Source organism: Aptenodytes patagonicus, chromosome 1 (assembly GCF_965638725.1).
Source record: "Aptenodytes patagonicus chromosome 1, bAptPat1.pri.cur, whole genome shotgun sequence".
Classification (NCBI taxonomy): domain Eukaryota; kingdom Metazoa; phylum Chordata; class Aves; order Sphenisciformes; family Spheniscidae; genus Aptenodytes; species Aptenodytes patagonicus.
Genome location: NC_134949.1, coordinates 51,522,575 through 51,539,693, shown reverse-complemented (window position 1 = coordinate 51,539,693; position 17,119 = coordinate 51,522,575). Strand labels below are relative to the sequence as shown.

At 42.5% G+C, this 17,119-nt stretch overlaps 1 protein-coding gene across 1 annotated transcript in view; it reads right to left on the bottom strand.

Moving 5' to 3' along the window:
- Window positions 1–17,119, bottom strand: part of PLXNC1 (plexin C1) — a 73,842-nt gene that overhangs the window by 37,311 nt on the left and 19,412 nt on the right. The window contains exons 5-12 of the mRNA XM_076328584.1: window positions 14,589–14,703; window positions 13,438–13,582; window positions 10,035–10,104; window positions 8,595–8,670; window positions 8,422–8,475; window positions 3,324–3,463; window positions 2,032–2,211; window positions 687–774 (exon numbers count right to left, since the gene is read on the bottom strand). Coding sequence (XP_076184699.1) covers window positions 687–774; window positions 2,032–2,211; window positions 3,324–3,463; window positions 8,422–8,475; window positions 8,595–8,670; window positions 10,035–10,104; window positions 13,438–13,582; window positions 14,589–14,703 — 868 coding nt within the window. The remainder of the gene's footprint in view (window positions 1–686; window positions 775–2,031; window positions 2,212–3,323; window positions 3,464–8,421; window positions 8,476–8,594; window positions 8,671–10,034; window positions 10,105–13,437; window positions 13,583–14,588; window positions 14,704–17,119) is intronic.

Here is a 17,119-nt window from a genome sequence, read left to right as displayed (position 1 = left end):
GCTTTAAGGCAGACTGCACACTGCTAAGGCAGCTATTTCCTGCAGTGAGACAGGAATAGGGACAGTGGTTTCTCTTTCCTTCCCCTCAGTGAAGGTGAGGAGAAGAGCAGGAGGAGCTCTCCAGCACCCCTGGGCATTGGCTTTCCCCAGCTTAACTCCTGATAGAGGGGAGTTGCTACAGTCACCCCATTGGTTACACCATGGGGTGGTGCTGCTCTTTTCTGGTCTCTGTGCTGCAAGCCCAGGAGGCAACAGGCTGCCCACCTCCTCACAGCCTTGGAGGAAGGGTTTCATCCCAAAATCAGCTCCAGTCTCCCGCCCCTTGCTGAGGCAGTGGCACCATTTGGGTTTTCAGCACAAAGCCAGAGAGTACACTACCCCCTCCTCCAACAGACCCGCACATGGAGGCTGGGGAGGCTCAAAAAGGACGAATTTGGAGCAAGTCTCTAGAGCATAGAAAAAAGGCTCAGGGAATTATGCAGGAGAGTAGCTTATGTGTATCCATGATCCTGTACTGAGAATGTGTGCAACTGTAATCCCACAAGCGGTCATATTTATTTCAGTAGGGTGACTGATGTGTGCCTGCAAGTGTTAGAAAAATATTGAGATCCTCCTGAAACCTTAGGAATAAAACCTAATCCCTTAAGAGACCTCTATTTGGTATTGTACAGGAGATTAAGACTTACGGTGAGGTTTGATCTCTGGTCATCTGAAATAATCACACTGTCCACCACATTAAAATTTCTACCAATTGTAGTAATTTTGCGACCACCACTGTAAAAAAAAAGGGGGGGTGAAAGGAGGTTTATATTATCTGTTTTCCCACAAATAAGTCCTGCATTAAGGCTTCAGCCGTGAATAAACTACTCATGTGCATTTTGCTTCGGTAGCAGCCAATATAATAAAGTCAAACTGCAGGACAAGATAATTTGAGCTGTACAGTGTACTTCCATTCTTCCCTCATGATGTAACTGCAAAACCAAATGACTTAATAGCATACACATGCATACTCCTTTTCAGGGACTCCCCACCTTGTTTTCTATTCATGCAGCCAAAGAACTAGACCGTGATTTAATATTCTGTCTTGAAGACATGGCATTTCACTGCCCCAGAGCAGCCCCGCCTGTTGTTGCCTTCTTCAGGACAAACCGATGGTGCCAGGCACCTCACAGGAAACATTCTCAGCAGTGTTCAGACCATCTGTCTCAGCACACACAATGGTGCTTGTGTCTGTGGGCTCTGGCTCACAATCTCTGCTGAACACAGTTGGAGTGGTTTAAGGTATTATTAATTTCCAGCTGCCTGAGCTGCCCCTCACCTGGAGATGAGGGCATGCGTCCTAGCTGCTCAGCTGCTGCAGCTGCCTGCCCAACTTATTACCTCAAATCCACATTTGCCTGTCCTTGACGCCAAGATATCAGATTAAGAACATGAAAGTAGGTAAAAACTGTGCAGGCAGAGGGACAGGTGGAAAGCTGTGCCTGAGAATATCTTAAAACCACCCTGTAAGTCTTTCATTGGAGCTGTGAGTCTCCCACAGAACACAGCAGAGGCTTGAAAAGGGCTCCTTTGGCTTTAGGAAACCCGGTCCTAAAGCAAGTCCGTGCGTATCACTGCAGTGGTGGTTATTTTCACTTCATTTCCAATTTACTGATACTGTTTCGGAGGTGAAGGGTATGTTAGTATCAAGAAATCAAAGTTAATTGGAGTTTGAATTTATGTGTGCTACCCATATTTTGCATTTAGCTTTAGTACGAAGAGACTACTTTTGACTTCTACAAAGGAGACCTGGGGTGGGCAGGAAGGAGTTTACAGAATCCTGCAGAACACAGAATCCGTCTTGCAGCTATCATGACCCTATCTGTATGTTAAATGTTAAATCAGTTCACCGGCATAAATTCATCCTCCACAACAGGTTACAGCAGTCATCCAAGTTTACACCAGCTGCAGTCTGGCCAAGGAAGGAGGCTCATATCGGCTCAGTGGGACTACATTGTAATAAATACATAAAGTATAGAAAGACAAATTTACCTGATCCAGGAGGTATTGGGTGTGATTCCAAAACATGATGGCAGTGAAACATAATGTAGGGTCATGGGTGGTGAACATTTTTTCCCATTAGCCTGTATACATATACTTTTTGCCTCTTTACGTGTCGGTGGGAGAGCAAATGTCATTTGCGTATCGTTTAGCACATTTCTAACTTTAATGCTGGAGGAGAAAGAAAACAGTTAGATGCCGAAAGAGAGATGCCACTATGCCACTCATTGATGTTACTACACAAAGCCTATAACCTAACGCAAAGGATGAGGAGAGAAGAGGAACGAACCTCTCTTTGAGCTGCCAGATGGAGGTGGAAAGAGAGAGCAGGCAGTTGAAAAGACAAAGTAGGACATCTTTTGGATGAAGTTGCTATATGTTACAATAATCACAGAAGACGGTACAGATATTGGTCTTATGGCCTTGGGATGAGGCTATGTAATGCAATGTGTGATTTTGCTGTGTAAACTGTGTACTTTGCTGTATACTTCTCTGTGCTATCAACTCATTAGCTAGTCAAGAATAAGAATCTTCAGTTTCCTTTTCTTTCTTCTTTTTCTCTCTTTCCCCCTTCCTTTCTTCCTTTCTCTCCTTCCTCCCTTTCTGTCTACTTCCTCTCTCTCCCTCCTTTCCCTTTCTCCATCCTTCTCTCCTTTTGTTTTCTGTGGTCCCCAAGAAATTCATGGTTCAACTAAAAATTGAACTGTACCATATGAATACTTTTTCAAGTGCTAGCTATGTAAGATGGGCTTGGTAATCACGGGCAGCCATTGCAGCTGCACCTGAAAATGACTGATTCAAAATAAGATAGCCTAATTATCTAGGGGGTTACACTGTGCAATCATCAACAGAGAAAAGTACACACTGTCGCATGAGAGATTCCCTTCCCTGCCATGGCATCTGTGCTTTCACAAGCAGAATCCTAGAATATATGGGGGATATTTTGAAGCAGAGGAGGGTCAAATAAAAGCTGAGGCTTTCCTGTGACCTAACTTCTTGTTGCCTGCTGCAAGGCACAGAAGGCCACACGTACAGAACTGCCGTAACTACTGCTGAGAGCTGCCCACCTACCCACCCATCCCTTGTATCGTACCCAAACACCAAATTCGTTTCCATCCTTCGGGAATTTAAAGTGGAAGTATAACTAAAGGAGTGCAAAGCATCCCCCCCTCTGCTGAGGAGAGGTGCATGACAGCTATTCACACAACTGTATTGCTAGGGCAAAATGGGCATAATTTTCACCATGCAAAGTAAATAGTATTATTTTTCAGAGCTTAACTCACATGTCTGGTTTACAGCCAGTGATTCCAGTCAGTATCAGTTTTATGCCTGATGCACGTGTAAAGTTTTCTCCTTTGACTGTTATTTCACTTTTGCCTAATGTAGAAATCCACAAAGGTTCAATGGAATGAATGCTGATATGCTATTAGAAAACAAAGCAAAACAAAATCTAGTTATAAAAAGGCAAGGCAGTTAAACAACAGCTGCAAAAACAACCACCACTCAGGAATGCGGGTTTTATGGCACTGGGATACATTTTTCTTATTAATTTCAAATCTTGTTAAGCTTGATCCTGTGAAGTACTGTCAATCACAACTTATTTACAAGCCAACTATTTTTGCCTACGTATTTTATATTTCAATTTATCTCATAACAAAGTTGCCCAAAGGAATCACAATCTGACATACTGGAAGGTAAGTATCATAAAAACTCAGCTTGAAATGATGCACTTTGTGTGACCGTTGAAGAACTAAGAAACAACACAAGACAAAACCCATGGTGCTGACACTATGAGAGGTCAGAGAAACAAATGAAGGCATCTCTCAAGACCTGAAAAGGGGAAGCAGGGTCAAATCCTAGAATGAAAAGTCAAGAAGGAGTCCCAGAATTAGCTTTACTAGAAAGTTTTTTCAAAGTCATACATAGAGCTAAAGGTCCAACACAACTGTGGGGATTTTTTGGTATCCCATTTTGATGCTAAGAAGTTTACAAATCTATTTTCCAGCATTTAAGAATAATTTTAGTTTGCTCTGATGCTGTCACAGTCTTGCAGAAATGTGGCCAATTTTTAAACTGTGCTTTTCTTTGTGTATCTTTATATTTACTTATTCTAACTTACACATACTTCTAGCAAGAAGAGATTTTTTCCCTAGTGTATTTACTTGATACATTTGACAGCATCTCATGTTTAATCAGTTTTGCTGCTTCCCCAGTTTTATAATCACACAGACGGTTTCCTCTCTGTATGTTTCAGACAACAAACTGAAAACATTCAAAAAACCCCAGGAAAATACACATGTGAAACCACAAACTGTTTGGGACCTTCTCAGGCAAATGATTTCTAGCTTGCTTTTGGACTGCCTATAATACTAGTTTACAGTGAGTTTTTACAGCATTGTGATTATCCCCATTTCTGCTGTGCACCTGTGGACACATCCACTGAGCAGTTCAGCCTTCCTGACCCTGAGAAGGGGTGCTGGTGCAAAACTTCTAGGAAAGTCCTTGCCACAGGGTTTTTCTCCCCACTAATCTTTTCATGTACCCAGAGCAGCACCAAGCCTTTGGGCTGGTGGCCTGAGGGGACCACCGGGGTCACATTGCCATCCACTGCAAACACAGCATTTGCCCATTTCAGAAAGGTCCCCGGCACGTTGTCCCCACATGCTACCATGGCCCGCTGAATGCCAGAGCGCTCCGGAGCAAATGTGAGACCTGTCACAACTGATTGAAAGCTGCAACTTGTGCCTTAGAAAAGGGCAAGAGAGTGCAAAGGCTGGGGCCAGAGGGCCTGCAAAAAGGGCCTCCAAGATGACCTCTTGTAGGGATAATGGAGGAGGGCAAAGGAAACCCCTGACAAACAGCCTGAGGGGGAAAATTCACACCCACCCTGACTTGGGGATCAGTTTAACCCTTAGTATGCAAGCAGGACAACTGAAGCAGAAATCTGAGAGATTAAAGCCAGCGAAGCACAAGTGCTTTTCTCCACCCATGTCCCGTCCCTCTGCTGCTGCCCAGCCTCCAGCGCACCAAGGACAGTCAATATCCTCACACAAATCCAGAAGCCAAATATACAGAAAGGAGTAAAACACTGCTTTGGGGCTCTCACTGGTAACCAGCAGGGAGCCCTGAAGCACAGGAATAAGGCAGTATCACACAAACACACAGAGATCCCCCACAGCTGCATCAGGGCTGTGAGCCCCGGTGAGGGAAATGCCAGGCATCCCCTGCTCAGGGGTGCGGCAGGACGCTGCGGCGCTTCGGGGCTCCCGCTGGTCTCTCTGCCAGGCACCACACACCACAGGGTGCCTCAGCTTGGCTTGCCTTGTTTCTTTTCTCACACCAAGAAGAAATCACGGGAAGAATGGTTCACTCTGGAAGTTTCAGTCCCCCCTGAAATCATGCCTTCCCTGTGGCTACACGACACGGGCTCCCTCACCGCGTCCTGCCTTGGACTCATGGCGTCAGCGCAGTCACTCGCAGCGCTGAGGCAAGCTGGCCTTGGTTGCTCGAGAGCCTGCTTCCCGGCTTGACCACTGTGGTCCACGACACTTTCCTCAGCAGCAAAAAAACCCCCGTGAATTTCCTCACTGAATGCAGGAGGGACCAAGCATCCTCGCTGGGGTCTGCGGTGCTCATTTCCCCAGCGCCAGAGAGCTGCTGACCTTCCAGTCACTGCATGGCAGGGGGAGAGATGCCAGGCAGCAAGAGGGAATGGAGACAGCAGAGAGGCAGAAGGATATTTATAAAAATCACTAGTTGTGAGGCACACGATGAAAGCAGTATAAACACACAGAGAGACATACAGAAAGCGTGCACCAGGTCCTCAGGTAATATAAATCAGCACAGCCCTGTCAACTTCAATAGAGCTCCACACTTCTGAGCTGCAGCCCGCCCCCCTCCCAGTCCCCTGGACAGCCTAACGCTCCCCGGGGGCTGCGTAAACAGTGGCAGCCCCATCCTCAGAGGTGTGGTTAGCATGGCTGCAGGTCACAGCAAGATATCTGGCAGCGGCCCAGATTAAGCAGCCTCTGCCACCCCGGGGAGCTCGTCCCTGCTCCGGCACAGTCCCTCCTGTGGTGCCAGCATGGGGCCCCGAGGCCACGCAAAGAACTGGATCGGGGAACTGGCCCAGATGAAAAATAACCTGCTGAAAGACAACGGTTATTTCCAGCCAAATCAGTTCCCCAGCCAAGTGTACTCATGCAACCACTCCAATTGCTGCTCTGGCGCAGGAAGGGGGAAGGTGCATGCATGGAAACCAGCAGCTGGAGTCAGAAGGAGGGCTGGGGCTGCCACTGAAAAAAAAAGTATATTAATCTAAATCCTTGGCTGGGGTTGTGGGAAAACACAAATCCTCTTTCTCAGCTCTCCAGTACGTTCTCCTTAAAGCACCAGCAGTCAAAGGAAAGCAGGATTTCAAATGCAATTTCAAGCCCTCTGAATGGATCAATCACTTCTAAACAAACATCTGCCTTTGGACTGCCTCTAGCACTTTCACTGCCTTGTCCATCACTGTCTTTCCAAGATAAGGTGTGTGGAAGAAAGCCATCTCCCAGGCAATTCCAACTATTTACCAATGTCAAATTAATGCACTTGGAAGCAGAGCAAAGAAGAATTTCCTCTGTTCTTTCACCAGCCATAATGCTTTATATGCAGACCAAATCCAGAATATTAATGCTCAGAAGCACAAGTATTGCAATCCCACTCATCTCTGTGAAAAACAAAATGGATTTTGTGATGTTGTTTACAAAACCTCAGCTGAACAGCTGAATTTAAGAGGTTGTGCTGGTTTTGGCTGGGATAGAGTTAATTTTCTTCACAGTAGCTAGTATAGGGCTAAGTTTTGGATTTGTGCTGAAAACAGTGTTGATAACACAGGGATGTTTTTGTTATTGCTGAGCAGTGCTCACACAGAGTCAAGGCCTTTTCTGCTTCTCACACCACCCCGCCAGCGAGTAGGCTGGGGGTGCACAAGAAGTTGGGAGGGGACACAGCTGGGACAGCTGACCCCAACTGACCAAAGGGATATTCCATACCATATGACGTCATGCCCAGCATATAAAGCTGGGGTAAGAAGAAGGAAGGGGGGGATGTTCAGAGTTATGGCATTTTGTCTTCCTGAGGAACCATTACACATGATGGAGCCCTGCTTTCCTGGAGATGGCTGAACACCTGCCTGCCGATGGGAAGTAGTGAATGAATTCCTTGTTTCGCTTTGCTTGCATGTGTGGCTTTTGCTTTACGTATTAAACTGTCTTTATCTCAACCCATGAGTTTTCTCACTTTTACCCTTCTGAAGCTCTCCACCATCCCACCATGGGGGGAGTGAGTGAGCAACTGTGTGGTGCTCAGTTGCTGGCTGGGGTTAAACCATGACAGAGGTAATTCCTGTCTTCACAGGTAAAAGTTTGGGTAGTTCTAACAAAACATTTAGAGATAAGAACACAGTTGCTATTTATACCAACTGTGCTATCACTCACAGAAAAGCAGAAACCAAAAAGTGTAGGCAGCAAATCTCTATGTACTTACTCATCAGTCAAATTTCTCTTCACTACTCATTTCTTTCCTAACACCTGCATGTCATAAGCAACCACTGATGACAAGATCGCTCAGTTTTATAAGAAAATAAAACCATTTTAGCACCATAAAGAAAGAAGGGATAACCTCGTGGTTAAAGGGCTCGCCTACGAAGTGAAAGGTTAAAGGGCTGGCCTATGAGGCAAATCATATAGACTGTACGCTCACATACAGTCTATATGATTTCAACAGAGAACTCAACAACCAGATTCAGAAGGTACTTTGGCACCAACGACACTCCTTCCTTTCCAGTGATCCAGCTTGAGTGGGATGGATGGAGAGTAGCTCCATCTCCAGTTTTGTCTACAGCCTGGAAGCAAGGAAAATTTTTCTGGAAGTGTGAACTAGGGATTTACTAACACCCAGAGATTTCAGTTCCTGGATGCATCTTCTAGCCACTTGTCTGTTATGCAGAAACTGGGTGGCACATCCTCCCCTTCCTTCTGCTCCCCTGGCAGCTATGTTTCAGGAGCGGTGATCTGGCTGCATAAAATGAGGAAGAGGTTTGAGACTCCGAAACCTAGTTTCACAGAGTTGTCTGTGACAGCAGAACTCAAACATGCATTTAGGTCTAAGTAAGAGATTAAGTCCGCGATGTTGTTCTTTGGGTTTTTTTTGTTGTTGGTCAGTTCATACGTCCCAGCCCTCAGCACGTTGGCTCCTGTGGAGTGCCTAAATACAGCATACAGGGACTTTGGCATCTAAAGCAATATTGTAAATACTGCATCTAGAGGTAGGCACATGACTATTGCAGTGTCCAACCCACAGAACCTCAATAATGCCGATCTTAAAATGCTAACTAACCTCTGTTTTCTGCGCAGTGGCAATCCCCTTGGAAGCAGTTGCATTACAACTATCCTGAAAAAAAATCAGCATTTCTCCATGTCAGGACAAGGAAGAGACAGACTGCTGCTCAGATGTAAAAAATACAAGGAAAGGCATCACAGGGGATTCCAGTCCTCCCCAACAAACTTCACCTGGCAGGTGGTGGCAGGAGAGACACGCGTCCATTTACAGCTGGCACACTCACCCTTGTGTATACATCGTGAGCAGCTGGTAACACAGAAAACAGAGTTTTTGTAAGACACAGGAACTCAATCTAGATTCAGCCATGAATGTGAAATTTCAAGTGACAGAAAAAAGCACAAACCCAAGAGAACAACCTGGCAAACGTAATGAAATGCGTAAAACCTGCGTTTACCCTCCAAACCTATTGTTCTGTTGTGCTTATTCTGAGGACAAATTTAGTATGAAATATAATCTGTGCTGAGATGCTGAGAGTCATAAATTTCCAAAATGCATGAAGCAGACGGAACACTTTGGGTTTCATTTTGCTGTGGTCTTCTCCAATACATAAGTGGCCAGATAATACTTTTTAACCAGAAAAGGGCAGAAAACCATCACTGATTCTTTCACAGCTTGCCTGAACTTCTGTTCTGTGTGTGTAGTGCTAGCAAGTATTGCTAGTTTGCTATTGCCTTCCCCTACCAAAAAATATGCCTATTGGAGACTAGTTTGTCCCTATCTTGCTTTGCAATGCATCTATGAGCATGGAGAAGAGCCAAGAGCAGCACAGGCCCTCTTCACGCATGCTGAGAAATGCTCTGATTTAGAGAAAGACAGTTCCTTCCCTGTGTTCCTCCAGGGACAGGGAAGTGATGTGCCAATTCCCAAAAAGCAGAAGTTCAATTTCATCCCAGGTGCCTATGAATTAGCCTCTTTGTACAGGGGAGGAGTGTTCTGAACGGGAACACTGTAGTTACCTACAGCATAAGTTAGCCAGATCTTTCTAAGTTTTAACAACCACATATCATAAAGGGTTAGGCCATGTACTGGGCACAGATGCTTTCTACTGCGAGCTCTCAACAAAGAGTGTGGCTCTGAAAAATAATGTGTACAGAACAATAGGTATTCATTATTCCTATTAGCAGATTAGATGTTACTTTCTGGTTTAATTGTATTCCTGATACCCATGGACCATATTTAAATTGCATCTGGCTCTATTAAAAAACAGCTCCATGAAGTGACTTTTACAGAATCTCTTGACTCCTTTGATCTAGGTCTTATCCTGCATACCAGGGGCCCACCTTTTTCACAAGGACAAAAAGGATTTTAATGTCACTGTGACATCCTTTATTATCTCTTCACGCACTTGTCATAAATTCAGTCATTGTAGTGACTCTCCTACAGCTAGCTGCCAGGGTCCCGTTAAATAAAAGAGTCATCAGAAGAAGTAGCTTTCTAAGGATAATAAAAAGAGGAAAAGGAGGAAATGGGCCAAGAAAAGGGATTTGACTATCTTTAGCGAAATGTATTTCCTTAATAAATACCAAAAAAAGAATGATCATACTTCAGCCCCCCTCCCTGCACACACACATAAACCCCTCAATGAACTTCAATAGGAACCAGGCTCTTACTTTTTCAACCAAAATGTTTGTGTGATATTCCAAGAGCTTGAGGACAGCGATGCTTCGAGAACTAGACAATCTGGAAAAATGTGACTGTTAGACATATGCTGGATATTACAAGAAATAACTGTAAAAAAATAATTGAGTTGAAAGCTCATGTGCTTTCAGCTGTTCTCTACATGGTATGCACCTTCTCTCATACATTTGTTCACACTTCTGACTGATAAAAATAACTAGATTTTGTCCTTCCATAGCACCCTTCAGCTGAGTTATTCCAAGACTTTATACACACTCATTAATTAAGCTTGATGCCACCACTGCATGACATACAAAAGTAATGTTATTATCAGGATACAGATAAGGAAATGCTACTATGGAGCAGGGATATTAAATCATCTCCCAAAGAGCACACAGTGGTATACTGTGGCACAGCCAGGCCCCGAATTCAAGCCTTCTAACGCAACAGACTGTTCCAATGCAAGAGACTCCAACATACTGTACTTCTCTCTCTTTCTGTCTCAGATACTTGGTTTCAGAGCCTTCTTTTGTAATCTATGCAGTAGCAATTTTCATCCTATTTAAATCTTTTTTGATTGCATGAGTCAATTTGCCATTATTTCAGCTAGCAATTACTATACCGACAATTCACTGACAGCTGTGGAATGAAAGAGTATCTTCTCCCATGAGCAGAATACCACATCGAAAAGTAGAGTTAGATACATACCACTTAAGCCATGGTCCCTTTCATCTGTGTGCCTGCAGATGTGTACATCTGTGAAATTAATGACTGTCTGAGATCAAATGAAACCCATGTGTGCAGACTTTTCTGGCTTCCCTATGCTAGGAAGTAGAGAGCTTTTTAACCCGGGAAAGTTACACAGATTTAAAGTATATCTACCTTGCAAAGGTAGAGAAAGCTTTGTACATCTACATTGTTAAATGAGAGGTATCTCCTAGCTCCACACGTCAGCATGGCACTTGGGTGCTCACCGCAAAGGTCACCTGCACCGCTTGTTAGAAACAGCCCCTGGGACTGTTCATATGCTTAAATACCTTACTAAATGGATAGCAGAGAGTCTGACTTTTAAAGGTGTTTTAATGCTTGAAGATGTGGATGAGCACATACAGACATTCTGAAATCGTTCACCAAGCACCTATTTGCATCTCCAGAAATCTACGTATCTGCAGAAATCTGATATGTTGGACACAAAATTGCCTAAATCACTTGCCCAGGTCATTATATGAGAAGGGTCTCAAGCCATGAGCTACTGAAAAATAGTATTTTACTAGGAGTAGTAAGTAAAAGTAAGGAATTTATCTGCTTCTGGCAGAGCTTGTCTTCTCTTTTAAGTTTGTATAAATACTTTAAAAACAACACTGTCAAATATAGTTTCCTGATTTTGTCTGTGTTGAAATTAATGGAACCTATTATTTTCTGTATGGCCTGGGCTGACCTTTCAAAATGCACCAGAGCGCACTGAGTAGCAGGTATTTTCAAAATGTTTTTTTCCAGAAATGATACCTGAAGGAGTTTTGCAAGTGCACCTTCTTGTGAGACGGAGGTCACTTTACATGAGGTACCATAAATAGTCAACGTAACTTCCACACTTGCATTATCCACTAATATATCTCAGCTCGTAGAAGCATGTGAGTGGCAGTAATACTGGCAGGCACAAGCTAAGCTCACAGCCTTCTGGTCAACACTGTCAAAGGGCTCATCCTTGGCACAAAGTACAGGCAAGGCGAGCTGGCTTCCGTAACACTATACTCTGAAAACCTGCTAATGGAGTAAGAGAAAGCCTTAGTCCGAGAAGTCAGAGAACCAAAACAACGTACCCATAATTATAAGAAAACATGGCTTTTGGGACTGGGTCAATAAAGGACATTTTTTTCTTCTCTAATGCATTTGTCCCTCTTAAAAATCCACTAATAGTGTTTACTAAAGACAGCTTAATAGACCAGAATACTCATGGATATCACACTAGCCATCACCTGCTAGTGACAAAGTTTTTTCTTCTTGATCCCCAAATCAATATTGGACAGGAACTTGACACAACACTTTTATGATGTCAGAGGAGCTTTTCCCATACCAAGGCCATAGGATGAGCTCCTGAGATCCCAATATTCCAAGGAACCTCCTTCAGGGGCAAGGGTCCCTGAGAGAGAGAGCTCTTTGCAGCACTGAGCTCTTCAGAACAGGTCATTGTAAGTTCTGGTTAACATTTCACTCTTCTTTCTAAACAAAGGTATTATAAGAGAATCAGATTCATGCAGAGTATTACATGGTTTTGGGGCTATATTATCTAGGAAAAGATAAAGGCAGGTATTCATCTAAATTTTCTGTTTCCTTTTCAAGTCACTTAAGAGCACATGGTATCCTTGAGGTTGCTATCTTTGTCCCTCAGTTTAGATTAAAACTCTCTTTTGTATTCTAACATAAGCAGTTTAAAAAAGGTACGAGGTCAACCTGTATTAAAGAAGCTTTGTGCTTCTATACAGACCCTTGAAGCAAAGCAAGGGGGACATTTTTCTCCTATTAGTCAAATAACACGCTACTGTGAAGGATTATCATCTGATCTTTAAGACCAAAGCCTAGAGAACAGCTCAAAAGTCTAGACATTCAGTAATTTACCACGTCATTCTAAAACTTGTAGTTGCCTATAAGATGCACCAAACAGATCACATGCATCATGTGTCTCTAATTCTAAGAACTACGGGTGAACAAAGTAGTATAAGAATTATTGCAAAACGATTCAACCGATAATCCAGAAAGATGAATGAAGTCAAGTCAAAAAGATGTACCAGCCAAATTGCCCCGAACCGTGTATTTTTCTGCTAATCCTCTACATGGGACAATCACTTTCTCACAAGTGCCTAAGTTAGGTTGAAACAGTTAATTGAATGTTAAGGTTATTTATTGTACAGACATCCATAGTCAGAGTCTCCTCTTATTTATGCTAGTACTGTTTCTTGCAATGAGAGAAGTGTTAAGATGGGTTAATTTGTCAAGGCAGAGCACTGGACCAACACTGCTTCCATAGGTCCAGCCAGCTTGATTGTCATTGCAGCTATCTTAAGTTTCCTTAGACAGTGATTAATGGCACCATGTAAATATACTCCTAATGCTAAAACACTGCACTGCTACAGGCTGAACTGAAGAAGCTGCTTCTAGTCATAGGTGGACATGTTTTATTACTTCTAGAAAGGATTCCATATTAACAAATCTTTAATTATCAAGAATAGTGTGAGTATACTCAAATCACTTGACAAAACATGAATTTTTTTTTTCCAATGACATTTAATAAAAAGCATTACCTACTCCTACACTCATTAGGCCTGTATTTATGCTCAGTTCTCCTCAGTAATAAAGGACAGTGAATAAGCATTAAATACATGTAATAGTAAAACATACCATTATCAGTTATCACCGGAGTGGTTAGATTGCAGAAACAGGATGAGTTTTTCAGCACTACATTTTCGTAAAATGTATCAACAGGTTTTACAATTTTTATCATACAGGAAGTAAGGATTTTGCTTATGCTTGCAGTCACAGCAACCTATAAAACAATAAAAACAAGAATACAACAGATTTCTTGTAATACTTGTTAAGTCATCACCTTGTCTTTACAGAAAACTACAAACCATGAAATGTACAAAATGAAAATTTTTTTGGCAGAAGCAGACAATTCACTAGGTAGCCTCTCAAAGGAGAGGGTCTCTCCCAGCTGAAGAAGCAATACAGAAAGAGTCCCTGAAAGGAACAGCATTGCTTTCTTCCAGAAATTAAATGCATCTGTAAGGCATGTTAGGGGAGCAATCTGGAATAATTTTGGATTTTAAAACAAGAATTCTGCTATAACAGTGTTATATGCTGTTATAGTCCCTTAAAAATATTTGAGCAAGAATGTACAAATCCTCACAGAGAAACTACGTTTACATCCATAACCAAAGTGCACTTAATTATGAAACAGAATTTATCTTGTAATGAATTATCCTTTGTTTCTGGCTGAGAGCACTTTACAAATATGATCACATTAGTGCATTCAATCAGGAAACCAGAAACAATAGCATGCAGATTAAGTGGCCAGTCACAATACTTGATAAGCAAATACTCAAGGCTGTGTGTGCTGTGAACAGATACTGAATAAATACTAATATCAAACACTTAAAGATGCATTTGTGTTAGCATATGTGTCCCAGTCAGTATTTTGTGACTTGTTACAAAGCTCAGAACTTACATAATGCACTTGATACATAGTCACTGGAAATATTAAAATAGCTGATAAAGTGATATAACAGAAACATCGCCTTTGTCAGCATAGTGAATTTTTGACTCAACATCATGAAGTATAGCTTCAGGATACATTTTACAGGAGAGGAAGAGAACATCTATCTGATTGACACATTCAACTTACTGGGATTTCCAATACATTTGCCAATTGTTGAGATAAGAGGGACTAACATATGGAACATGGTGACAAAAGAAGGGACGCTGCAATAAGCGACAAAATGACACATTTTGAGTCACAATAAACAAACACGCATAAAACTGGGTGTACATACCTGATTTTTGGCAGGGAAACTTAGCAGGATTTTCAGATCTTTATCAGGTGCATGTGAAATGCTATACCAACCCTCTATGCTGTTTGAACGTGTACAATTTTCTTTTAATGTGCACCTAAAAGTATACATAAAATTATGCTAGCCTCCTTATCGTGGCTTTGACTTCAGACACTATACTTCAACTTATTTAATGTTATTGATTTTTTACAGGAACACTATTGATTTTTTACAGGAATATGGTTATAACTGCAAAAAGCTTCAGGAAAACAGTCAGTAAAATCTTCTGCTTATCAAAATAAATTACAATGCATTGACATCTGCTTTAGGGTCCTGATTAAGTCAATGGGACTCAAGCAAATACTAGATGCTTGGTCAGTAACATTGGACTTGGTAGCCTGGGATGGAATTCATGGCCCCCAACTTGATTGCTCCGTTGTACAGCTCTAGATCTGACACCCCCCCGCCCCCCATTCCCTCTACAGTCAATGGGGAGAAATGTGCTCTTTCAGGGTGCAATTCATCTAACCTATTTTAGACATTCATACAAAAATGGAATGACTCACACTACAGAAGCTGCTCATTCACTCCAAAGAGTATAAGAGGAGATGGGGGTGAAGCTCAGATGTAGAGCTATGCTACAAATGTGTATAGTTGATGAGATGCATCCTCCTTCCTAATCTCCTCTGTCGTCCACTGATGTGAATGGTAATCTTTCCCTTTTATGTCAGTGTACTTGGTTAAAAACACCAGATTTGAAAAGGTAGTTCAAAATAGATTTCTCTGTCTTCAAGAATAAAATCCATTTCAGAAGTAGGATGGCACAAAGTAAATAAAAATGTTAGAGATGCCAAACTGTAGGAAACAGAAACTACACAACAGAAAATTAAGGAAGAATGAGGAAACACTGGGATATAAAAGTACTACAAAGGTTACATGTATTAAAAGCATGTGATAAGAAAAAGAGAACATAGGCATACAAATTAGATGGACAATCACTGAGTTTGAAAGGTGAGTCCTTAAAATACCGTCTGCTGTGAACAGTTAATGAATAATCCAAAGATTAACTCCAAGCAATTTCATATAGCTAGCAATTAAAGACAAGTGCTAACTGTATATATCTTAATATTTTAATATTAGGATTGAATATTTAAAAATAAATGTAACATTTAATATTGTTTTAATAACACTACTTTTCTACCAAACATAGAAGCATGTATAGCTTCAATCATGTGATCAATGATATGTGCCTTAATGAACTATTCCTTCGCTAAAAACTAGAAATGAGTACATACTTGCAAAGCACGGGCCTTTTTCATGAGGAGCTCACTGTATAAACGTATTTCACAAACTATGTGTTTTCTCTCCAGGAGAAATAACGCAAGAATGACTTTCAAGAAAAATATCCACCGCTTTCCAAAGTGTCTGAAATAACCCCACAAACCATAGAAACCATAAAGCCATCTTCTCTGTAGATCAAGACGTTGGCAACTGGAATGCAGTTAAGCACAAGGTCACTTCCTTTGCGGTCTAACTCAGGAAACTGAGTTCCTGCTGCACAAGAACCTGGTGGGGCTTTGCATCTGAATACATACAGATCATAACTATACTGTAAGAAATTGGGACTATGCCTGACATATTTCAAACTGTCTGAACTAGGACAAATTTCAGTCTCATTTAGACCTCTCTTCATCTTACTGAGATCACGAAGGTCCATTAGCACCACAGTTTTAGAACCACAGAGGATGGGATCTGCCATCAGCAGATGTGCATAAACCAGATGCTCAGATATGTACGGGTAGACAGCTCTCACTGGGAATGACGCATGGGAGAGAGACATCCTATAGTTTCTGACAGGCTGAGGATCATAATGTTGAATCATAGAATAGTTTGGGTTGGGAGGGACCTCTAAAGGCCATCTAGTCCAACACCCCTGCCATGGGCAGGGACATCTTCAACTAGATCAGGTTGCTCAGAGCCCCGTCCAACCTCACCTTGAATGTTTCCAGAGAGGGGGCATCCACCACCTCTCTCGGCAACCTGTGCCAGTGCTTCACCATCCTCAGTGTAAAAAATTTCTTCCTTATATCTAGTCTAAATCTATCCCCCTTTAGTTTAAAGCCATTCCCCCTTGTCCTGTCGCAACAGGCCCTGCTAAAAAGCTTGTCCCCATCTTTTTTATAAGCCCCCTTTAAGTACTGATAGGCTGCAATAAGGTCTCCCCAGAGCCTTCTCTTCTCTAGGCTGAACAACCGCAACTCTCTCAGCCTTTCTTCATAGGAGAGGTGTTCCATCCCCCTGGTCATTTTCATGGCCCTCTTCTGGACCCGCTCCAACAGGTCTGTGTCTTTCTTATGCTGAGGGCTCCAGAGCTGGACGCAGGTGAGCCCAGCGAGGTGAGACCAGGTGGGGTCTCACCAGAGCAGAGTAGAGGGGCAGAATCACCTCCCTCGACCTGCTGGCGATGCTTCTTTGGATGCAGCCCAGGATACGATTGGCCTTCTGGGCTGCGAGCGCACATTGCTGGCTCATGT